The 25,801-nt window shown below is 48.3% G+C and overlaps 1 protein-coding gene and 2 non-coding genes across 3 annotated transcripts; all 3 read left to right on the top strand.

Annotated features, from left to right (window-relative positions):
• The first annotated feature begins 3,197 nt into the window (after positions 1-3,197).
• On the top strand, positions 3,198-3,270 carry trnak-uuu (transfer RNA lysine (anticodon UUU)). The gene has a single exon. It is a non-coding gene; the product is annotated as a tRNA-Lys (tRNA).
• A 5,552-nt stretch (positions 3,271-8,822) lies between these two features.
• On the top strand, positions 8,823-8,987 carry LOC144673657 (U1 spliceosomal RNA). The gene has a single exon (XR_013574401.1). It is a non-coding gene; the product is annotated as a U1 spliceosomal RNA (small nuclear RNA).
• A 7,391-nt stretch (positions 8,988-16,378) lies between these two features.
• LOC144673655 (uncharacterized) lies at positions 16,379-22,932 on the top strand. The gene is made up of 3 exons (XM_078535383.1): positions 16,379-16,437; positions 20,597-20,699; positions 21,561-22,932. Exon 3 carries the CDS (start codon positions 21,668-21,670, stop codon positions 22,787-22,789), a length of 1,122 nt encoding a protein of 373 aa, XP_078391509.1. The 5' UTR covers positions 16,379-16,437; positions 20,597-20,699; positions 21,561-21,667; the 3' UTR covers positions 22,790-22,932.
• The last annotated feature ends 2,869 nt before the right edge of the window (positions 22,933-25,801 follow it).

The following is a 25,801-nucleotide window of genomic DNA, read 5'->3' as shown; positions in this document are numbered from 1 at the left end:
ACCTGGTCGCGGCCAGACGGGTCCATTCGTTCCAGGATAGACTTCCTGTTTGTGTCCCGTGCATTCACAGTCAGATCCACCGACGTCAAGCCGGTGTTCTTCTCTGACCACTGCCTCCTACTGGCGGACTGCCACTTGGAGGAAGACCTGAGGGTGGGCAGGGGGGCATGGAAGCTAAATGTGCAACTGCTGACCCCAGAGAACATTGAGGAGCTCAAGAGGGATTACAAAGGTTGGAGAACCGTGAAACCCCTCTTTGAGTCCCTGACACACTGGTGGGAAGTGATCAAGGGAAGCATCAAGAGGTTTTTCATCCGCAAAGGCACCCAGAAAGCTAGAAAGGAACAGAGGGAAATGTCCCGACTCCAGGAAAAGATGCAGAATCTGCTCCGGCTGCAGTCGATGGGGGTCGATGTCAAGGAGGAGCTCCAAGAGGTGAAGGGCCAGCAAGCCTCGCACTTTGCCTCGGAGGCCTCCAAGATCATCTTCCGTTCCAGAGTCCGCTCCGTGGAGCAGGATGAGACGTGCTCACGTTTCTTCTTCCAAAAGGTACACAGAGAGCGCTCTGTGATCAGCAGCCTGAAGGAAGAAGACGGCTCAGTAAAGTCATCACGGTCCGACATTCTGAGGATCAGCAAATCCTTTTATGCCGGTCTGTATGACGTGAAGCCCACGGACAGCACGGCCTCCCAGTCCTTCCTGTCCTCTATCACGGAGGTCTTAGACCACAGTACGCGGGAGAGCCTAGACAAACCGCCAACTCCTGACGAACTGACTAAGGCCCTCGAGTCCTTCGAGAAGAGTAAAACCCCCGGAAGCGACGGCCTGCCGGCGGAGTTGTATTCGGCTCTGTGGGACTTGATCGGCCCAGACCTGCTAGAAGTGTACGAGAGTATGCTCCTGGCCGGCAGCATGTCAGAATCCATGAGGAAAGGCATCATCACCCTCATCTACAAGCACAAGGGGGAAAGGGAGGAAATTAGAAATTGGCGACCCATTTCACTGTTGAATGTGGACTATAAGATTCTGTCCAAGGTCATCGCCAACCGGGTCAAATCCGCTCTGGAATTGGTGATTCACCCTGACCAGACCTGCTCTGTGCCGGGCAGGAAGATCTCTGACAGCCTGGCGCTGCTCAGGGATACGATTGCCTATGTACAGGACAGGGGTGTGGATACCTGCCTCATCAGCTTGGATCAGGAGAAGGCCTTTGACAGAATATCGCACACCTACATGGGGGATGTGCTCTCCAAAATGGGGTTTGGGGAGGGAATTCGAAATTGGATCCAACTGCTCTACACTAACATCAGTAGCGCAGTCTCAATCAATGGGTGGGAAACAGATAGCTTTCCGATTAAATCTGGAGTCAGGCAGGGCTGTCCTCTCTCGCCTGTCCTTTTCGTGTGCTGCATAGAACCCTTTGCCGAGTCCATCAGGAAGGATCCGGGCATAAGAGGAGTGACGATCCCAGGCAGTGGAGGCACTCAGGTAAAAGCCTCCCTGTACATGGACGACGTCGCCGTTTTCTGCTCGGATCCGCTGTCGGTGCGCAGACTGATGCACGTCTGCGACCAGTTCGAACTGGCCTCGGGAGCCAAGGTAAATCGTGGGAAGAGCGAGGCCATGTTCTTTGGGAACTGGGCTGACCGATCCTTTGTCCCCTTCACCGTCAGGGCTGACGGCCTGAAGGTGCTGGGGATATGGTTCGGAGGGACCGGGGCATGCGTTAGAAACTGGAAGGAGCGAGTGGCTATGGTGAAAAGGAAACTGGGCATGTGGGAGCGACGCTCCCTCTCCATTGCGGGTAAGAACCTGGTCATCAGGTGTGAGGTACTCTCGCTGTTGCTGTACGTGGCGCAGGTCTGGCCCATTCCACACTCCTGCGCGATGGCGATCACTCGAGCCATCTTCCGCTTTATCTGGAGGTCGAAAATGGATCGTGTCTGCAGGGACGCGATGTACAAGCCTCTAGATAAAGGGGGAAAAAACGTGCCCAACATCGCCCTCATACTGATGGCCACCTTTGTGTGTGGCTGCATCAAGCGGTGCGTAGACCCTCAGTACGCAAACACCAAGTGTCACTACGTGCTGAGGTTCTACCTGTCCCCGGTGTTGCGAAGGATGGGTCTGGCCACGCTGCCGCGGAACGCTCCAAGTAGTTGGACCGTGCCGTACCACCTGTCCCTGGTGGAAAAATTTATGCAGAAAAACACCTTTGACCACAAGTCCATCAGGCAGTGGTCAGCACGTAACGTCCTAGAGGCCCTGAGGGAAAAGGAGAGGGTGGACCCTGTGGGATGGTTCCCCGAGCAGACTGTCAAAGTCATTTGGCAGAATGCCTCATCGCCAGAACTTTCCAACAAGCACCAAGACGTAGCTTGGCTGGTGGTGAGAAAGGCCCTCCCCGTCAGATCCTTCCTACACGCCAGGAGTCTCACCCCCTCTGCACGATGCCCTCGAGGTGGCTGTGGTGGGGAAGAGACCGTTGTTCACCTCCTTGTGGATTGTGCCTTTGCAAAGAAAGTCTGGAGAGAGATGCAGTGGTTGCTGTCGAGGTTCATCCCGAGCAGTTCTGTGACACAGGACTCTGTGCTCTACGGGCTGTTCCCAGGGACACACACCGAGACAAACATCGACTGCAGCTGGAGGATCATCAACTCGGTGAAAGAGGCGCTTTGGTCTGCCCGAAACTTGTTGGTCTTCCAGCACAAAGAGTTGTCCCCGACTGATTGTTGCGGACTGGCACAATCCAAAGTCCAGGACTACGTGCTGAGGGACGCACTAAAGCTTGGGGCAGCTGCCGCCAAGGCGCAATGGGGAAGGGTCGCTGTCTAAGACCTTTCTACCACAGCGCACCGAGAGACTGGGAACTGTTTAGAGCCCCTCGGGCTGTACAGATCAAAATGAAAGGCTGTAAATGATTGTAATATTGTTTGTACTGATGCACCTGGTGATACATTTGTAAAAGTTTAACCTGGATTGTACCCTTGTAATGTTGTTTTTGAAATGGTTTTGAATGTGATTGAAGATTTTTTATGAATAAAGTATATTTTTACAAAAAAAAAAAAACCATGGTGAGCCCGGAGCTAGCATGGTGAGCTAGCATACCGGCTAGCTCAGTCGGTAGAGCATGAGACACTTAATTTCGGGGTCGTGAGTTCGAGTCCCACGCTGGGCGCAATAATATACCATGGTGAGCCCGGATAGCTCAGTCGGTAGAGCATCAGGCTTTTAATCTGAGGGTCCAGGGTTCAAGTCCCTGTTCGGGCGGGAATCCATCTCACTTGAAAGACGGAACTTTAAGCAACTAATGCTTGGACTTTCCAAAGTACAGGTTGGGGGACCATGGTCCTGCCAAGGCAAGGTCGGGATGGAAGGGCGATAACCAATCGCAATCCAAATCCATACCGTGGGTTACCTATCACCGTCCGAGTCACGGTGAACCACAGCGAAGGAGGATCACCTATGGATCGGGGCTTCTTCACCAGGAGGATCCTGTTGAAGGCGTGCGGCTTCCAAGCTACGGAGATCTTCACCCTGCATGAAACGAGGCACAAACTTAAAGGAATAACTGGGCAGACAGGGAATGTCACCACAACAAGGGAGTCCTTGGTTTCAATAAATGAGCAGGCAGGAGGGTTTAGGACACCATGGTCCTGCCAAGGCAAGGTCGGGATGGAAGGGCGATAACCAATCGCAATCCAAATCCATACCGTGGGTTACCTATCACCGTCCGAGTCACGGTGAACCACAGCGAAGGAGGATCACCTATGGATCGGGGCTTCTTCACCAGGAGGATCCTGTTGAAGGCGTGCGGCTTCCAAGCTACGGAGATCTTCACCCTGCATGACTCCCGCAAAGGCGGTTATTTTGACGTGACGTTCAAGCGGGTGGCAGACTGCGTCCGGCTCCTGAGGGTGTTCGAGGAGAAGAGAGACCTGCCGGAGATGAAGATCCTGACGGCGGAGCCGCACTTTTCTCTGCCGTTGCAACGGGAACGTGAGGTGATGGTGCATGTGTACAACCCCTTCGTCCCTGTCGCCGACGTGGTCACCTTCCTCACCAGGTACTTCGATAAGGTGGGGAGCGGCACCGAGATTCGAGACGACTTGGGGATCTGGACAGGCAAACGCCTGTTTAAGGTCACGCTAAAGACCGATGGTAAGGGAGCCATTTTCCACCCTCCCTCCAGTTTCGCTATCGGGGGAAACCGGGGCTACCTGGTCTACGCTGGGCAACCCAAGCATTGTCGCTCATGCGGCAAGGCTGGTCATGTGGCGGCCAACTGCAGCGCCTCCCTCTGCAAGATCTGCAAACAGGAAGGGCACCAGACAAAAGACTGCAAACAGGCCAAGTGCTGCAACCTGTGTGGCGAGGCAAGTCACCTCTACAGGACCTGCCCCAAACGCTGCCGTACTTACGCACAGGCAGCCAAAGCCGACCAGGGGGAAGCAGAAGAAATGTTTCGTGTCACTCCAACCACCAAGGCCCCCAGGGAGCTCAACGGGACAAAGGAGGACACAGAGAGAGACAAGGTGGAGAAAGAGATCGAGGCAACAGAGAGCCAATCAACAGCACTACCCCCTGAACCTCCCAGTCCTCAGGACAGCGAATCAATGGAGGAGGAGGCAGCAGTGGAAAAGCAGCAGGGGGAGTGGCGGACGGTGAAGAACAAGAAAAGTAAGAGGGAGCGAAGAAGAAGCAAAGGCGTTTCCCAGAGAAGCGGCAAGAGGCGTCTCCCATCCGACACGGATGACAAGGGCAGCAGCTCTTCGGATGATGAAGTGCCAGAGCGGCACCGACAGAAGAGGCGGCAAAGCTCCAGGGCGTTGGAGGACGAGACACCCGAGCTCCAGAAAATTGGAGACAACAAGGAGACCAGCGCACCCCAACTTTGCCTGCAACCTGAGGAGGCCAGTGCACCACAGCCCCTGGAATCTGGGAGCAGTGAGGCAATCATCGCACCCCAGCTCCAGGAAGCCGGGAACAGCAACACCCCAGAGGGGGTGAGTTTTGGAGAAGCTTCTCCAGCAAAGGTCATCTCAAAACCCGCTCTCGACGTGAACCTCCAGATGCCACTGGAGCAGAACACGGCCAAGGAGATCTACCTCAGCCCATCCAAAGTGAAGGAATTTGAGCTCACTACGGGTATGAAGGAGCAGACTAAAGGTCTGGGACTCTCAGAGACAGTGGGTTTGGTAGGAGAATAAATGCTTTAAAATGGGTTTAAAGATTGTATCCATAAATGTGCGTAGCATTAAATCTACTACGCGATGTGTTGCGACCTTGGACTACCTAGCCAAGGTCAAAGCTGACCTGTTGTTTCTGCAGGAGTGTGCGATACCGCACCTCAGCTCCTACAGGCAATGGTCACGATGGTGGTCCCACGGGCCATCGATCTGGTCGGGCGGAAACGACTCTCGTTCCTCCGGCCTGGGTATTCTGCTGCGGGGAGGCAACTTCACCGTCTCCGAGGTCAAGGAGGTGGTGGGCGGGCGACTCCTCGTAGCAGACGTAGTGTACAAGAACGCTCCACTCCGGTTAATTAACGTGTATGGCCCGGCACAAGGGGCTGAGCGGCTGGAGGTTTTTCAGCAGCTCCCACTGCTGCTGGCGACCTCCAGGCCGGTCATTCTGGGCGGGGACTTCAACTGCATCATCGATGCGGCTGGACGATCCGGCAGGGCCGGAAGCAGATTGGACGCTACGTCCAGATCCCTGATGGAAACAGTTAAGGATGCCAAGCTGCACGACGTCTTCAGCAACCCTGCAGACGGAGCGCAGCGTAGATACACCTGGTCGCGGCCAGACGGGTCCATTCGTTCCAGGATAGACTTCCTGTTTGTGTCCCGTGCATTCACAGTCAGATCCACCGAGGTCAAGCCGGTGTTCTTCTCTGACCACTGCCTCCTACTGGCGGACTGCCACTTGGAGAAGGACCTGAGGGTGGGCAGGGGGGCATGGAAGCTAAATGTGCAACTGCTGACCCCAGAGAACATTGAGGAGCTCAAGAGGGATTACAAAGGTTGGAGAACCGTGAAACCCCTCTTTGAGTCCCTGACACACTGGTGGGAAGCGATCAAGGGAAGCATCAAGAGGTTTTTCATCCTCAAAGGCACCCAGAAAGCTAGAAAGGAACAGAGGGAAATGTCCCGACTCCAGAAAAAGATGCAGAATCTGCTCCGGCTGCAGTCGATGGGGGTCGATGTCAAGGAGGAGCTCCAAGAGGTGAAGGGCCAGCAAGCCTCGCACTTTGCCTCGGAGGCCTCCAAGATCATTTTCCGTTCCAGGGTCCGCTCCGTGGAGCAGGATGAGACGTGCTCACGTTTCTTCTTCCAAAAGGTACACAGAGAGCGCTCTGTGATCAGCAGCCTGAAGGAAGAAGACGGCTCAGTAAAGTCATCACGGTCCGACATTCTGAGGATCAGCAAATCCTTTTATGCCGGACTGTATGACGTGAAGCCCACGGACAGCACGGCCTCCCAGTCCTTCCTGTCCTCTATCACGGAGGTCTTAGACCACAGTACGCGGGAGAGCCTAGACAAACCGCTAACTCCTGATGAACTGACTAAGGCCCTCGAGTCCTTCGAGAAGAGTAAAACCCCCGGAAGCGACGGCTTGCCGGCGGAGTTGTATTCGGCTCTGTGGGACTTGATCGGCCCAGACCTGCTAGGGGTGTACGAGAGTATGCTCCTGGCCGGTAGTATGTCAGAATCCATGAGGAAAGGCATCATCACCCTCATCTACAAGCACAAGGGGGAAAGGGAGGAAATTAGAAATTGGCGACCCATTTCACTGTTGAATATGGACTATAAGATTCTGTCCAAGGTCATCGCCAATCGGGTCAAATCCGCTCTGGAATTGGTGATTCACCCTGACCAGACCTGCTCTGTGCCAGGCAGGAAGATCTCTGACAGCCTGGCGCTGCTCAGGGATACGATTGCCTATGTACAGGACAGGGGTGTGGATACCTGCCTCATCAGCTTGGATCAGGAGAAGGCCTTTGACAGAATATCGCACACCTACATGGGGGATGTGCTCTCCAAAATGTGGTTTGGGGAGGGAATTCGAAATTGGATCCAACTGCTCTACACTAACATCAGCAGCGCAGTCTCAATCAATGGGTGGGAAACAGATAGCTTTCCGATTAAATCTGGAGTCAGGCAGGGCTGTCCTCTCTCGCCTGTCCTTTTCGTGTGTTGCATAGAACCCTTTGCCGAGTCCATCAGGAAGGATCCGGGCATAAGAGGAGTGACGATCCCAGGCAGTGGAGGCACTCAGGTAAAAGCCTCCCTGTACATGGACGACGTCGCCATCTTCTGCTCGGATCCGCTGTCGGTGCGCAGACTGATGCACATCTGCGACCAGTTCGAACTGGCCTCGGGAGCCAAGGTAAATCGGGGGAAGAGCGAGGCCATGTTCTTTGGGAACTGGGCTGACCGATCCTTTTTCCCCTTCACTGTCAGGGCTGACGGCCTGAAGGTGCTGGGGATATGGTTCGGAGGGACCGGGGCATGCGTTAGAAACTGGAAGGAGCGAGTGGCTATGGTGAAAAGGAAACTGGGCATGTGGGAGCGACGCTCCCTCTCCATTGCGGGTAAGAACCTGGTCATCAGGTGTGAGGTACTCTCGCTGTTGCTGTACGTGGCGCAGGTCTGGCCCATTCCAGACTCCTGCGCGACGGCGATCACTCGAGCCATCTTCCGCTTTATCTGGAGGTCGAAAATGGATCGTGTCCGCAGGGACGCGATGTACAAGCCTCTAGATAAAGGGGGAAAAAACGTGCCCAACATCGCCCTCATACTGATGGCCACCTTTGTGTGTGGCTGCATCAAGCGGTGCATAGACCCTCAGTACGCAAACACCAAATGTCACTACGTGCTGAGGTTCTACCTGTCCCCGGTGTTGCGAAGGATGGGTCTGGCCACGCTGCCGCGGAACGCTCCAAGTAGTTGGACCGTGCCGTACCACCTGTCCCTGGTGGAAAAATTTATGCAGAAAAACACCTTTGACCACAAGTCCATCAGGCAGTGGTCAGCACGTAACGTCCTAGAGGCCCTGAGGGAAAAGGAGAGGGTGGACCCTGTGGGATGGTTCCCCGAGCAGACTGTCAAAGTCATTTGGCAGAACGCCTCATCGCCAGAACTTTCCAACAAGCACCAAGACGTAGCTTGGCTGGTGGTGAGAAAGGCCCTCCCCGTCAGATCCTTCCTACACGCCAGGAGGCTCACCCCCTCTGCACGTTGCCCTCGAGGTGGCTGTGGTGGGGAAGAGACCGTTGTTCACCTCCTTGTGGATTGTGCCTTTGCAAAGAAAGTCTGGAGAGAGATGCAGTGGTTGCTGTCGAGGTTCATCCCGAGCAGCTCTGTGACACAGGACTCTGTGCTCTACGGGCTGTTCCCAGGGACACACACCGAGACAAACATCAACTGCAGCTGGAGGATCATCAACTCGGTGAAAGACGCGCTTTGGTCTGCCCGAAACTTGTTGGTCTTCCAGCACAAAGAGTTGTCCCCGACCGATTGTTGCGGACTGGCACAATCCAAAGTCCAGGACTACGTGCTGAGGGACGCACTAAAGCTTGGGGCAGCTGCCGCAAAGGCGCAATGGGGAAGGGTCGCTGTCTAAGACCTTTCTACCACAGCGCACCGAGAGACTGGGAACTGTTTAGAGCCCCTCGGGCTGTACAGATCAAAATGAAAGGCTGTAAATGATTGTAATATTGTTTGTACTGATGCACCTGGTGATACATTTTGTAAAAGTTTAACCTGGATTGTACCCTTGTAATGTTGTTTTTGAAATGGTTTTGAATGTGATTGAAGATATTTTATGAATAAAGTATATTTTTACAAAAAAAAAGGTTGTTCTCCCAGGACGAGGCTATCCCCTTGCACTTCGGATGTGCTGATGCCTGCGATGTCCCCAAATGCGGGATACTCGACTGCAAAATTTGTGGTAGTGGGGGAATGCGTTCGCGCTCTCCCCTGGTTTACAATTCAAAAAATAGACTTCAACTTATTTGTTTAATGAGGTTCTTTGTTATATCTTATCCAATGTAAACAATTTGGGCCACAAAATACTCTTTCGAAATCTAGACTCTTTTGTTTTCCCTCCCGCAACTATCCAACCCCCATTCTTTTCCTCCCTGCGATTATCAACAGGCGATTATTCCATCTCCGCATCATTTTAACGCTGTCATTTCTTTTGCGGCCGCCAAATTCCACGCGCCATTTTTAACCCCGTATTTGCCCACTCCAATATTCTCTCTCAAACCCCCATATAATACCCAACCCACCATCAAAACAGTCCCTGCACTCCTTCCAGCACCACCCTCCACCTCCCAACCCACCCCGTATCTCTCTGGACTTCGTTATAATATCATCATTCATATACATTCACCATTTAAAACATGCAACTGCGAACCCTCACTATTTCAAACATGTGCAAGTACCCTGTCCCCATGTACATTCTAATTACCCCCCTCCGAAATCAACAGCAGCCTCCCACCCCCTCTGTATAATCTCCCACTTCAACAGCTCCCTCTGTGATTTCTACCTTCTCAAACTCCTGCCCCCCTCTCCCCATGTGTAAAGTCTTTCCCTGCCCCTTCTGCAGCTCACTTCCCCTGCTGTGTGTTTATCTCATAAACAGGCTTTCCATTCACTTGCCATTATTTCTTCAAGACTTCAGTAGCGCAAAGCGAAGAAATAAACGGAGAAAGAAAGCTGGAGAGAGACAGAAAGAAATCTAAACCCAAAACCTCCGTAAAATGAATAGAAAATGACCAACAGGAATCCCGTTTCTGGGCGGCTCCTTTGTTGTGAGTCGGACTCGGTGGAAATGGAGAAGAAACTGGGAAGCCGCGGCGAGGATGGGGGAGGCGCTGCAGCATCGCTTTAATGGGCAGCCCCGACCCCCGGCCCGGGGAGATCACCGCACGGCCGCCGGGCCCGGCCGCTCTCATTCGGCCTCTGAGAGCCGCACTCGCTGTTCCTGAGGCTGCGCTTGCCCCCCGCTCAGTTTCTCCATTGAATCCTGTTTCTCTCCTTGTTTCTCCCAACTCATATTCACCGCCTCATTTTCTTTTCTTCCTCTGAGCCCCTGAACTCCACCTGACAGGGTCATGTTGGAGAGCGGACATTGACTGTCCTGGGAAACAACAGCAAGAGGAGCTCAGAGGCCGGAGGAGCAAAGGAGCAGCGAGTTCAGTCACCAATCGGGGGCATTGAGGATTGGACCCTGAGTCAGTCAGTCAGGGGAGTCAGAGTGAACCCCTGGGGAATCAGTCATCTCTGAAAAATTAAATGAGTATCTCTTTTATCAACAACACAAGTTAACATTTCTCAGTATTTTTTTTATTCTTTGTTATCTCAATCCCAGGACATCTCTGTTGGAGTTCCTCAGGTCAGTGTCCGAGGCCCAACCATCTTCAGCTGCTTTACCAATCACCTTTCATCCATCATAAGTCAGACTTGGGAATGTATCGCTGTTCCTTCACTGTCGCCGAGTTGAAATCATGGGCCTCCCTTCCTAACAGCACCGACACCACATGGACTGCAGCAGTTCAAGGAAGTGGCTCACCACCATCTTCTCAAGGCAATTCCAGCTGGGCATCAAATACTGGTCTTGCCAGTGACACCCACATCACATGAACAAATTAGAAAAAGGAAAGAAACTGGAATTGTCTGTTCTGAATTTCTATCCTTTACTGACTTTTGTAAACTCCTTTTACAGGATACTTGAACAGGAAGATTTGCTGACAGGAAACTCAAAGAAAACATCACGTCAAAATCTGACAGATTCACTCAATACATCAGGAGCTGGATATCATTGAATCTTTAATATAGAAGGAGAAATGTTTTACCAATTGCACAGCCTGAAAAACCATTGCACCATTCACAGCGAGGACAAATTGTGTGGATGAGGTTTGAACTGACCATCCAACATGGACAGCCACAAGGACACCAGCACCATGGTGAAACCGTGGAAATGTGGGAACTGTGGGAAGGGATTTGGTTCCCCATCAAAGCTGGAAATTCATCAACGCAGCCACACTGGGGAGAGGCCATTCACCTGCTCCGTGTGTGGGAAGGGATTCACTCATTCATCCAGCTTTCTGAGACACTAGCACATTCACACTGAGCAGAGTTCAGTCATCTGCTCCGTGTGTGGGAAGGCAATCGGTCATTCATCAAACTTTCTGAGGCACCAGCAAACTCACAGTTTAGAGAGGCAGTTCACATTCTCTGTGCGCGGGAAGGGATTCACTCAGTCATCCTACCTGCTGACACACCAGCGCATTCACACAAGGGAGAGTCCATTCATCTGTTCCTTGTGTGGAGAGGGATTTAACCGATTATCCAGGCTTCTGACTCACCAGAGCATTCACACTGGGGAAAGTCCATACACCTGCTTTATCTGTGGGAAGGAATTTAATCGGCCATCCAAACTACTGACACACCAACGAATTCACACTGGGGAGAGGCCATTCACCTGCTCCATGTGTGGAAAGGGATACACCAATTCATCTGACCTGTTGACACATCAGCGAGTTCACACTGGCGAGAGGCCATTCACATGTTCCATGTGTGGAAAAGGATTCATTCGGTCATCCCACCTTCTGACACATCAACTTGTTCATACTGATCAGAGACCTTTTAAATGTTCTGACTGTGAGAAGACCTTTAAAAGTGAAAAGGATCTGATTACACACCAGCGAGTTCACGAGTGACTATGGGGATTGAAATCTGGTTACTGTTGCTGTTAATCCTGTTCAGGATTGAATTCTTTCATTCTGACAGCTGGAGTTTGTTTCTGCTGAAATATAATTGTGCAAATATGGGTGGCAGCTCAGAAGACTGGACAGAATTTAAAAAAAGAAAAGAATGACTGAAAGATTAATAAAGAGGGAAAAGGTCGAGAACGAGAGAAAGCTAGTTAGAAATATAAAGACAGATAGTAAGAGTAAATTTCGATATTTTAAAATGAAAAGAGTTAACAAAGTGAGGGTTGCTCCTATAGAAAGTGAGTCTGGGGAGTTAATAATGGCAGATGAATTGAAGAGGGATTTTGCATTGTCTTCACTATAGAGGATACAAGTAATATGCCAAGAATGGCTGTAAATCAGGATTTGGAAAGGGGGAGGAGCTCAAGAAAATTACAATCACCAGGGAAGTGGTACCGAGCAAATTGTTGGAGCTGCGGGCTGACAAGTCCCCCTGTCCTGATGGATTTCATCCTCGGGTCTTAAAAGAAGTGGCTAGTGAGATAGTTGATGCGTTGGTTTTAATTTTCCAAAATTCGCTAGATTCGGGGAAGGTCTCATCAGATAGGAAAATAGAAAAGGGAGGGAGACAGAGAGCAGGAAAGTATAGGCCAGTTAGCTTAATATCTATCATAGGAAAAATGTTACAAGTGTTATAACAGGGCACTTAGATAAATTCAAGGTAATCAGGCAAAGTCAATAAAGTTTTGTGAGAGGGAAATCATGCTTAACCAATTTATTGGGGTTCTTTGAAGAAGTAATAGGTGCTGTGGATAAAGGGGAACTGGTGGATGTACTGTACCTATATTTCCAGAGGGCTTTTGATAAGATGTCACATTAAAGGTTATTGTGGAAAATAAAATCTCATGGTGTAGGGGGTAACATATTGACATGAATGGAAGATTAGCTAGCTAACAGGAAACAGAGAGTGGGCATAAATGGGTATATTTCTGATTAGCAGAATGTGATGGTTAGTGTGCCACAAGGATCAGTGCTGGGACCTCAACTCTTTATAATTTATATAAATGATTTGGATGAAGGAACCAATGGTATGGTTGCTAAATTTGCTTATGACACACAGGTAGGAAAATAAATTATGAAGAGGACATAAGGAGGCTACAAAAGGATACAAATAGGTTAGGTGAGTGGGCAAAGATCTGGCAAGTGGAGTATAATGTGGGAAGATGTGACATTGTCCATGTTGGCAGGACGAATAAAAAATCATATTTAAATGGTGAGAGACTGCAGAGCTCTCAGATTCAGAGGGATCTGGGTGTCCCAGTGCATGAATCGCAAAAGGTTAGTGTGCAGGTACCACAAGAAATTAGCAAAGCTGAAAGAATATTATCGTTCATTGCAAGGGAAATTGAATACAAAAGTAGGGAGGTTATGCTTCAGTTATACAGGGCATTTGGTGAGCCCACATCTGGAGTACTATGTGTAATATTGGTCTCATTATTTAAGGAAAGATGTAAATGCATTGGAAGCAGTTCAGCGAAGGTTTAGTTGATCATTACCAGGAATGGGGGGGTTGTCTTATGAGGAAAGGTTGGACAGACTAGGCTTGTTGGACATAGCATGTCAAACTTTGTTTTTCACACATTGTTGTACAATTTTGTCTTTCGTACCTGAGTGTTTAACATCACCTGGCTGGAGCTCAGGAAGGACAACCTGGGGGAGGATCATACACCAGGAACAGAACTTCAGCCTGGACGCAGTCCTTTAGGGTCACACTGAGAGGGACAAATGGCATTTTGGTCTTTCTCATATTTCTTCACTGACAGCAAAACCCACATGTGGATTAATCCTGAGGTGTGTGAGAAATGTGTCACAGCCACTTCTGTGCAGTATATACAGCCTAAAGATGACCAAGGTCAGGCTGTGGAATCCAAGGCCACATAGAAAAATGGATGGAAAAATACAAACTCCCTGTAAATCTATCCCTCTGATTTCTGTTTGGAATCATTGGGTTTCAAAGTTCCCGAGTAGAAGGCTCCTTTACAACTGTGGTTGTACAACCTGAGTCAGGCAGTCTGGAAATGTGCTGTTAAATCAGAGATTGGTGTAAAAGTGTGCTCTGTTCCTGACTGAAACTGAAATGGCAGGAATAAGTCTCCAGTTTAAAAATGACTGTGGTGATTATTCTGTGAAGTTTTTAAGGTTTATTGGTGACAGTCCTGAGTCTACTACTTTAAGCCAATGTCAGCAAGAACTTGTATTGACATAGCACCTTTAACATAGTAAAATGTAGCTAAAAGTAAATAGTGTAAAGTCTGTATTAAAATAACACAAGGAGGAATTCACAGGATCCTTTTAACTCCCGGGATAATTATACAACAGACATTTGATCTCCAGATAAAGAAGGACCTGCACCATGTTTCCAAGAATTCCCTGCTATATTGGTGTGTGTGTGTTAGATTCCAGGATTTTGTTGCAGTCTTCCTCAGTATTAACTGTACTTCCCAATTTGGTAATCAATTAATTCATAAATAAATCAGTTAATCACTTCCTCATGTCATTGTACACTGTGCTACTGAATTAAAGATTTAATGAACTGTACAACAAAGTTTTGTTAACTGGGAATTCTTATCTGTGATTTACTGTAATTCTGCTCCCAAATTTTAAAATTGGTTTTCTGATTTCTGAGTCCAAATCGTTTATATAAATTTGAATAACAGTGGTTCCAGCATTGCTCCCTGTGGAACATCAATTCCCACCTTTTACCAGTCTGAGTTGCTACTCTTAACCTCTTCTCTCTGCTTTCTGTTTTGTAACCCGCTTGTTATCCATAACAGTGTGCACAAGGTGACCAAGATCAGGCTCTGTGGAGTGAAGGGCCAGGCAGCAGATGGATGGAAATGGCTACAAAACCGAAATCAGAGGGTTAGATTTAGAGGGAGTTTGGAGCCATCTTTTCATCCATTCTGCCTTGTGGCCTGACCTTCACCGAGACCATCAATATAAGGGGAATTATCCGGAATACCAATAGGAAAGTAGAGGCTGCAATTATGCAAAGATGTTCTGTATTGTCTAAAATCTCCCACCAGGGCTGATCACCAGAGGAGACATAAACCGCCTAATATCTATTGGTGGCTTAGCTTTTTGTCATTATGTCTGTTCAAGATGTTGTCCATTATAGATTAAGGTTCAGAGAAAGTGCTGGAATTAGATAGTCAAAACTGCTTTGAGTCCCTGGAGGGTGATGTTTACTTGAATTTCTATAACTTTTTGGTCCTTGCAGACACTGATACTTTATCGCCAGTCTTAGTCAGTAACTTAGTTAGTTGGCGGTGTGAGGCAAAACCTGGTCCACCTGATCGATAGGAAGTGAATCCATGTGGGTTTGTGTGTGTGTTGTGTCAAACCAAGTGGAAGGTCCCATGTCCTTTGTAACAACATGAAGAGTCTGTTTTTTTTTCAAGATCCCTTCCTTTCCCCTCACTATTATCCTCAGTTCAGAAAACCCTTGTGTACATCATCCTCCAGCATGCTACTGTCTCCACTAAATACTTCCATCGGTCTTACTAACAGATAGGAATGGGATCACTGATATCACAGGAATAATTTCTGAAATGCTGCCATTCTGATTTTAAAGCTTCCTGGAGTAAGACATTGATCCAGACCTTCTCACCTAACACCAATCCTTATCCGCATCTGAGTTCCAGATTTTAATGTGATTGTCCCATATGTTTAGCATCTGTCCATCTGTGAGAGATGATGGGAATGCAGCCTCAGAACTTTGGTGAGATCAGATGAGACGATCTGCTGCACTTCATCTGATGGCTGAACAAGCCGATTCTGTAAAGGCAAAAGTGCCTCGTATGAAGGTTTTCCTTACTCGTGTTGCGAGATGATTTCTGCTGACACCTTGTTTGTCTGTGTTGAAGTTTCTGAAACGACATGTTGCTGTGGTGGTGAACTCCTGCCCACAGCTGGTGTTTCCAGTTGCATCAATCATCAATTAGCTTCCCACTTGTCATGATTAATGTTGAGGGCTTTCATGTCTCATCTTTGAAGCATTGTGATTGTGCAATATGGAAAACATGTTTAACCTCTTTAAACCTGGTTCAGCACATCCCCTCCACACACATTACAACAAATTGTCTTTGAGATCAGTTTTTCCTTTACATTCTGTATTGTTCTGAATATTAACTTTATCCCTGACCTGTCCTAACCCTCCTGCCGGTTCATTTATTGAAACCAAGGACTCCCCTTGTTCAAATGGTGAATTCCCTGTCTGCCCAGTTATTTCTTTAAGTTTGTGCCTTGTTTCACCATGTTCCCACATTTCAGTAACAAATATTGAAATATTTGTTCCACACCCACAGGGTTTCATCTGTTTAAAGCCACAAGCAAGAAAGGTCCAGTTTTCTCCTGAAGTTTGAGGCAAATCATCTTCCAAAATGATGCAGAGTTTCAGCCAATGAGGGAGATCCTGGTTAGGCCCCGCCCCTCATTCACTCCAATTGGCTGGAGGGCCAGCCGCACCCCTTTGGTCCTGCAACCTCTTGCTATTGGTTCAGAGCTGCCGTCAATCACCCAGGCATTGTGATGGGAGCATGCGCAGTGTGGTTGCTGGACATCAGTGCGCAGGTGCAATCCCGCCTCGAGTTTGGAGCATGGGCAGTGTATGAGGGCGAAGGAAAGCTGCTTGTTTGTCAGGTCCGCAGCCGGTAAGATAAAGGGCGGAATTGCAGGAGAGATGCAGCCGGCGGGTGGACGGGCAGGTTTCGTAAACACTTTGAGCCGTTCTGAAGCCAGAATAACAAGCTACCGGTTCCTCGCTGGTATCTGTGGGCGGCAGTTGCCCCGATCCGCGTTCCTCGGTGAGAGGCCCGGATTAACGACCGCCATCTTGTGCAGCAGGGCGCATGCGCGGTCATCCCTGCCCCTGTCAGCAGGAGGAGAGAATATTGTGCATTTCTATCCTGGACTGACAGGGATGGAGTTTGGAAAATGATTAATTCATTGATTTTATTGTCAGTCTGCAGACAGGAGCCGGAGAACTGAACCCAGGCAGAGGAGAGGGAGGGAGAAAACTGGGAGTGGAGGAAAGAAATGGTGGAGATGGGTTTGGATTTCAGCCCAGGGAGGAGGGAGAGTGTGTGGGACGGGAATTTACAGCTTTGGGGGAACAAGAGAGAAAACAATATTCCATTAAAACTAGAATTGTCTGTTCTGAATTTCCATCCCGGACTGACAGTGATGATTTTTATAAACTCGTTTCCCAGAGTATTAGAAGGGAAGGATTTGCAGATGTGAAACTCAAACCAAACATCTTCTGACAGAGTCACTTGATTCACCAGGACCTGAATATTCTCAGACTTTGAATGTGGAAGGAGAAATGTTTGTCTGTTCTGTCAGTGGGGAAAGATACTGAACTTCAGTGTCACTGGATAAACACCGAGGCACACACACACACACCCAAGTGAGAGTGTTCAGTGAACTGACTGTGGAAAGAGCTTTAACCAGTTAAACAGCCTGAAAAAGCATCACATCATTCACAGTTTGGAAAACCATACACATGTTCTGTGTCTGGACAAGGTTTCAACTAATCATTCAACCTGGAGAGACACAAGGACACCCACACTATGGAGAACTGTGGAAATGTGAGGACTGTGGGAAAGGATTCAGTTACCCATCCCTGCTGGAAAACCATCGACGCAGTCACACAGGGGAAAGGCCATTCACCTGCTCTGTGTGTGGGGAGGGATTTACTCAGTCATCTGGCCTTTGGTCACACCAGCGAATTCACACTGAGGAGAAGCTATTCAGCTGCACTTCCTGTGGAAAGAGGTTCAGGCACTCTTCAGCACTCACTGTACAACAATGCACCCAAATTGGGGAGAGGCCGTTCACCTGCTCCGAGTGTGGGAAGGGATTCACTCAGTCATTCCATCTTCTGACACACCAGCGAGTTCACACTGGAGAGAGGCTGTTCACTTGCACTTCCTGTGGAAAGAGTTTCAGACAGGCATCCTCCCTCATTTTACACCAGCGAGTTCACACTGCGGAGAGACCGTTCACATGCTCCGTTTGTGGGAAAGGATTCAGTCGGTCATCCAACCTCACTGCACACCAGCGAGTTCACACTAGGGAGAGGCTGTTCACTTGCTCGCTGTGTGGGAAGGGATTTGCAAAGTCTTTCAACCTGCTGACCACCAACGCACTCACATTGAGAAGAGGTTATTCAACTCTCGGTGTGTGGGAAGGGATTCACTCAGTCACGATGCCTCCTGAGACATCAGCAAGTTCATAAGTGACTGCAGGGGTTGGATCCTGCTGTTCTTGCTGCTTGTAAGCTTGTTTAATATTGATAGTCTGGCAATATTTTGTTTCTGCTGATGTTAACAACCCTATAACTGGCCGGAGTCTAATATTCTGAAGGTGTCACTGATTTTCAGGGCTGCAATGTCCCTTTTTAAAAGCACCATCTGTGATCCTTCCCCTTAATTTGAAAAACTTTCAGCAGGACCCCCTTGACAAAATTATGAACTTTTACTACAATCGTAAATTGATATTTGGTGAAAAATCTACAATTCAGTGTCTGAAAGATTCAACTGCAGGGATCTAAATATTTTTTTTCAATGCCAATGGGAAGAGGATAACCAGGGAAAGAGTAGGGCCCATTAGGGACCAATGGGCCTTGACATCTTGACCAACATTCAAGGCTATGGGCCAAGTGCTGGTAAATGGGATTAGGTAGGTAGGTCAGGTGTTTCTCACATGTTGATGCAGAATCGATGGGCCAAAGGGCCTCTTCTGCACTCTGTGATTCTGAGACGATTTCAGGTGTGACGGGAAAAATGCAGAGACACACAAACCCAGGTTAGAGCATTCCTGAAGAACTGTGTTCAGTTCTGGGCAACAAACATCAGGAAAGATAGAATGGCCTAGGAGGGAGTGTAGCACATATTTACCTGAGTGATCTGAGCTCCAAGGGTTAAGTTACAGAATGAGATTACACATAAGAGTCACAGAGTCATTATGGCACAGAGGAGGCCATTAGACTCATTGAGTCCATGCCAGCTATGTAGAGCAATCCAATCAGTCCCGTTCCCCTGCTCTATCCCCGTATCCTTGCAAGTTTATTTCCCTCATGCTTCTGTCCAATTTCCTTTTGAAATCACTACCATGTCCATTTCCACCCCCCTCATAGGCAGTAACCTCCAGGTCATCACCACTCACTGTGTAAAGATATTCTTCCTCACATCTCCCGCAGCTTTTACCCAAAATTTTAAACCTCTGTCCTTGAGTCCTTGTATGATCAGCTGATGGGAATAGCTTTTCTTTGTCCACCATATCTAAACCTGTCATAATCTCGTACACCTCTCCCAATCTCCCCTCAACCTCCTTTGCAGGAACCATTCTGGTAAATCTCCTCTGCACCTTCTCAATGACCTTCACATCCTCCCTAAAGTGAGGTGACCAGAACTGGATGCAATTCTCAAATTGTGGCCTAACCAGAGCTTTATAAAGAATTCAACATAACTTTCCTGTTTTTGTTCTCAATATCACTATTTATGAAGCTCAAGATCTAATCGGCTTTGCTAACCACTCTCGTAATACATTCTGTCACCTTCAGAGATCAAAGCCATGAAGCCCCAGGTCCCTCTGTCCCTGCTCACTCTTTAGAGCTGTGCCATGAATAATATTTTCCCTCTCCCTATTCCTCCTGATAAAATACATCACCTCACTGTGAGGGTTGTAATCCCTGGAATTTATAAGATTAAAAGCTGATTTGATCAAAGTTTTTGGGATATTGGAACTGACAGGATAGATAGAGAGGAACTATTTCCACTGGTTGGGGAATCTAGGACCAGTGGGCAGAGGCTAAACATAGAATCAGGTTCTAGCACCTTTTCAGGGAAAGGGTTCCAGATCAGAACAATTCTCTGTTGGTGCACTTCCCTGTTTTTGTACTCAGTACCTCTATTTATGAAGCCCAAGACCCCCATATGCTTCACTGATACCCCCTCAATCTGTCCTGCCACACGAAATTGGTTCCACAAATGGTTTAATCATCACTCGTACTCACAGAACCTACATAATGATACAAGATTTAAAATAGTTCCTGTAATATGTGCCCTGAACACCACACACCCGTCCCTAAGGTTATGTCATCCCATCTACAAGGACCTTGATGTTCGGATGATAAGGGAATTATCCAGGAATTTCATAAGTCAGAATGCAGGGAGAGAGATGGGTGGACTATGACCACCCAGTAGCCAAGACCCCGGTGTTAAGGCAGTTTTGGGAAAACACCGCGATCGTCCCTGTGATAGTGACACCAGTAAAAAGGGTGGAGGGAAGAGAGGGATCAGTGACTGGGCTGGAATAGGGGCCACGGCTGGCACGGCCGCTGGGAAGCACTTAGACATGGAGAATATTTGGGAACAGGACGAGGCTGTGAGGCAGCAATGGACAGGAATCTTCAGTAAAAGAAATAAAAGGCAGAGAGATGAAATCCTGGAACAACAAGAAGGAGTGAAATCCAGAAAAGAGATGGTGGACGGACGGATCGAGAGAAAAGGAACGGTCAGTGAGATCATTCAGCAGAATAAGATTGAGGTGAAAAGTCAGAACATGTCTAAAGCTGTTCCCTGTGTGATGTAAGGAGGGTTTTTATTGGATCAGATACAACAAGGCCAGGAGGACATTGAAAAGCAATAGAGAGTCCAACAATAGAGAGCCCAAAGGGTCTGGAGGGGGGAGAGTTAATAAACTCAGGGAATCACAGGCTGCACGAACCTCAAGTGTGACCCCAGACCCATTGTAAAGCAGTGAACAAATAAATCCCTGATTTTACTGAGACTCTTTTCCGTGTCGCAGCTCCTGTAAATACTGACGGGAAAGGGACTGGAATCTCAGGAGGCTCCAAACCGCTGACTGCTCGTGTGGAAGTGATCTCCAATCAGATTAACGTGCTTCTGCTGTGAGTATTCAATAAAGTGTCTGAACCTTTCATTGTGCTTCCTGTCCAATATCCCCCTCATCCATGGACTTTCTGTTTTACCAACTGGGGGAAACAAAATGCCCGTTCACTGATTGGTCTCGATGGCGGCTGGTTTATCCAGAATGCCCTGTGGGTCAGAAGGTCCCCTATCAATGAGAACAGGAACCCAGAGCGCCAGCGTGGGGACCGGGCTGTGCTCTGAGGCAGGGGCACAGCTGGGCGATGTTACTGAGGTGGAAATGGGTGGTTTTAGTGATTTGTAGTCAGAAGCTCAGCTTGGGCTGAAACATGACAACAAGATTGTGAACAGTCTGGTTCAGCCTCAGAGACTGCAAGAGGGATGGAGTCGGTGGTTAGGGAGTGGAGACAGTGGCTTTCATCTTCCCAACATTTAAATGGAGGAAATTTCTGCTCATCCAGTACTGGATGTCAGACAAGTTAGGACAGTGTGTGAGTTGGAGGTGATGGTGTTCATTGACACCTGTTACCTTCATACTTCTAGGTAGTGGATGTTGAGGGTTTGGGATATTCTGCCAAAGTTCTGGTTGAGCTGAAGATGTATTAAACACATCTTCACCCCCTGCACCTCCCACCTCTCTCTTTCATCCCATGGAGGCCAGAGTCTTGTGTAGACCCAGACCAGGTGACAGGTTCCATTCCCTGAAGGACATTAGTGAACCAGTTGGGTTTTTATGACAATCCGGCAGTTTTCGTGGTCACTTTTCCCTCGTGCCGGCCCCACAAATTACCAGATTCATTCAGCTCAATTTCACAACCTGCATTTGTGTTTTTGTGGATTCTCTCTCACACCTTTTTTTCTGTTTTAAATCAATTTCACAGGGTATTAGAAGGGGATGATTTGCAGTCGGGAAACAGAAACAAAACATCACAGCAGAATCTGACATTCGCTCGATTTATCATAACCTGAATATCATTTGATTTTGAACATGGAAGGAAAAAGTACCGTTCACAGTGGAGAGAAATCGTACATGTGTCCTGTGTGTAGACGAGGCTTCAACCGATCATCTGGCCTGTCAAGACACCAGCGCAGCCACATCGGGGAGAAACCATGGAAATGTGGGGACTGGGGGAAGGGATTCAGATTCCCGTCAGAGCTGGAAGAGCATCGGCGGAGTCACACTGGGGAGAGGCCGTTCACCTGCTCAACGTGTGGGAAGGGGTTTACTCTTTCAAGCTACCTGCTGAGCCACCAGCGAGTTCACAGTGAAGAGAGACCTTTTAAATGCCCAGACTGTGGGAAGTGCTTTAAAAGTTCCTGCGAGCTGATGTCCCATCAACGTGTTCACACTGACAAGAGACCGTTCAGGTGCTCTCAATGCAGGACTGGGTTCTGGCGATCATTTCAACTCACTGTACACCAGCGAATTCACACTGGGGAGAAGCCATTCACCTGCCCTCAGTGTGGGAAGGGATTCACTACCTCATCCAAGCTGCTGGCACACCAGCAAATTCACACTGGGGAGAGGCCATTCATCTGCCCTCAGTGTGGGAAGAGATTCACTACCTCATCCAACCTGCTGGCACACCAACGAATTCACACTGGGGAGAAGCCATTCACCTGCCCTCAGTGTGGGAAGGGGTTCACTCAGTCATCTCACCTGCTGGCACACCAGCGAGTTCACACTGGGGAGAGGCCATTCACCTGCCCTCAGTGTGGGAAGGGATTCACTCAGTCATCTCACCTGCTGACACACCAGCGAGTTCACACTGGGGAGAGGCCATTCACCTGCCCTCAGTGTGGGAAGAGATTCACTACCTCATCCAACCTGCTGACACACCAACGAATTCACACTGGGGAGAGGCCATTCACTTGCCTCCAGTGTGGGAAGGCATTTATTAATTCATCCCACCTGCTGACACACCAACGAATTCACACTGGGGAGAAGCCATTCACCTGCCCCCATTGTGGGAAGGGATTCACTACCTCATCCAAGCTGCTGACACACCAACGAATTCACACTGGGGAGAGGCCATTCATCTGCCCCCATTGTGGGAAAGGATTCACTACCTCATCCAACCTGCTGACACACCAGCGAGTTCACAAGTAACTAAAGTGGTGGGATTTTGCTGGTAATCACATCCAGGACCGAACCATGTTCATTGGGATCTGTTTCTGCTGATGTTAATAAACTACAGACCACTTAGGGGGGCTAATATTCTGGATAAATATCAAATAAATTAGTTTTGTGTTAAAAGACACAATGTGTTGAACCTTTTTAATATCTCTAACACAAGTTCATTCCTTTTGAAATGCTCTCCCTCCATCCTCACCCCCAACAACTGGTGTGAGGGTCTCATGGAGCTTCTTTGTCACCAAGATTGAGACAATCGGATGAGCTGCCTTTGCTGCTTCCCTCCTTTCCACTCGCCCTCCCTAAAGTTCCCCAATACCTGAGCCCTGAACTCACATCTTTCTGTAGTTTCCCTTCCATCTCCCCTCATGCCCTCTCAGAGCTCATCTTCTCCATGAAATTCATCTCTTGCTCTATTGACCCTACACCCACTAAACTACTGATCACTCAACTTCCCCATTTTCACTGAATATGTCAACAGTTTTCTCTCTCAAGTACTGTCCATCTTTCCTTCAAATCTGCCATCATTATACCCATAGAACTGTAGAAAAGTTACAGCACAGAAGGAGGCCATTTGGCCCATCTTGTCCATGCCAGCCCGAGGACACCCAGGTACCCTTTCTAATCCCACCTTCCTGCTCCCGGCCCATAGCCCTGCAGCTTACAGCACTTTAGGTGCAGATCCAGGTACTTTTTAAAGGAGTTTAAAGTTTCTGCCTCTACCACCAACTTGGGCAGCGAATTCCAGACACCCACTACCCTCTGCGTAAAAAAGTTCTTCCTCATGTTCCCCCCTACACCTTCTGCCACTTATCTTGAATCTACGTCCCCTGGATCTAGAATTCTCTACCAAGGAAAACAATTTTATCCTGTCCTCTCTATCTATTCCCCTCATAATTTTGTACACCTCAATCAAGTCACCTCTCAGCCTTCTTTGTTCTAAGGAAAATAACCCCAACCTATCCAATCTCTCCTCATAGTTACACTTTTCTAACCCTGGCAACATTCTTGTAAACCTCCTCTGCACTCTCTCCAGAGCTATTATGTCCTTCCCATAATGTGGTGACCAGAACTGCACACAACACTCCAGTTGTGGCCTCTCCAGTGTTTTATACAATTCCAACATGATATCCTTACTTTTATATTCTATACCTCTGCCAATGAAGGAGAGCATTCATATGCCTTCTTTACAACCTTGTCTACTTGAATTGCTGCCTTCAGGGACCTGTGTACTTGTACGCCAAGATCTCTCACTTCATCTACCCCTATCAGTATATTCCCATTTATTGTGTAATCCTTGTAACTGTTTGACCTCCCTAAATGTATGACCTCACACTTATCTATGTTAAAATCCATCTGCCACTTTAACGCCCACTCCACCAACCCATCTATATTGTTTTAGAGATTATGGCTATCCTCTACACTATCCACTACTCTGCCAATCTTTGTGTCATCTGCAAATTTCCCAATCGTCCCCCCCACGTTCACGTCCAAATCGTTAATGTATAACACAAACAGCAAGGGTCCCAACACTGAGCCCTGGGGAACACCAAATGAGACAACTTTCCATTCGCAAGGGCATCCATCGAACATTACCCTTTGTTTCCTGTTACAAAGCCAACCTTTTATCCAGTTTGCAACATTACCCTGAATCCCATGGGCTTTTACTTTCCTGACCAATCTGCCATGTGGGACCTTGTCAAACGCCTTGCTAAAATCCATGTACACAACATCCACTGCACTACCTTCATCAACCCTTCTTGTCACTTCCTCAAAGAATTCAATCAAATTTATGAGGCAGGACCTTTCTTTAACAAATCCATGCTGACCATCCCTGACAAGCCCATGCCTTTCCACATGACAGTTAATCCAATCTCTCAGGATTGATTCTGCTAATTTGCTCACCACCGATGTAAGACTAACTGGCCTATAATTGGCATTTCCTTTGATCCCTTTTTAAACAATGGAACTACGTTTGTATTTCTCCAGTCCTCCAGTACCTCCCCTGTATCTAGTGAAGATTGGAAAATCATCCTCAGAGCATCTGCTATCTCCTCCCTGACTTCCTTCAGCAGCCTTGGAAACAATCCATCTGGCCCTGGTGACTTATCAACTTTCAAGGTTTCAACCCTTCGAGTACTTCCTCTCTCTTTATGACTATCCAGTCCAATATCTTGCAGTGTTCCTCCTGGACTACTATATTTCCATCCTCCTTTCCTTTGTAAACATGGAGACAAAATATTCATTCAAAACCCTTCTCACAGCCTCTGCATTTACACACAAGTTTCCATCTTCATCTCTGATAGGTCCCACTTTTTCCTTAACTAATCTTTTAGCCTTCTTGAACCGCTGCAGTCTATGTGGTGTCGGTACGCACAGTGCTGTTAGGGAGGGAGTTCTAGGATTTTGACCCAGCGACAGTGAAGGAATGATGATATATTTCCAAGTCAGGATGGTGTGTGGCTTGGGGGGGATCTTCCAGGTGGTGGTGTTACTATCTATCTGCAGCCCTTGTCCTTCTAGATGGCAGAGGTCTCAGCTTTGGAAGGTGCTGTCGAAGGAGCCTTGGTGAGTTGCTGCAGTGCACCTTGTCGATGGTACACAAACTGTGTGAAGTTAAAGCACGTTGTTTGCAACCTCAATTTCATATTTGACCAGAAGGTGAGCTTCTGACCACAAATCTGCACTATCACTAAGACTGCCCATTTCCACCTCAGTAACATTGCCTGACTTTGCCCCTGCCTCAGCTCATCTGCTTCTGAAACTTACATCCATCAAACTGTTAACTTTAAACTTGATTATTCTAACACAATCGTGACCGGCCTCCCATATTCTACCTTCAGTAAACGTGAGATCATCCAAAACTCTGCTGTCTATGTCCTCACTCACACCAAGTCCCATTGGCCTACCATCCCGTGCTTGCTGACCCACATTGGCTCCCGGTTCAGCAGCACCTGAATTTTAAAATGCTGATCCTTGTTTTCAAAT

This window comes from Cetorhinus maximus, unplaced genomic scaffold, assembly GCF_964194155.1.
Source record: "Cetorhinus maximus unplaced genomic scaffold, sCetMax3.hap1.1 HAP1_SCAFFOLD_419, whole genome shotgun sequence".
NCBI lineage: Eukaryota > Metazoa > Chordata > Chondrichthyes > Lamniformes > Cetorhinidae > Cetorhinus > Cetorhinus maximus.
This window is presented reverse-complemented; position numbering and strand designations above follow the sequence as displayed.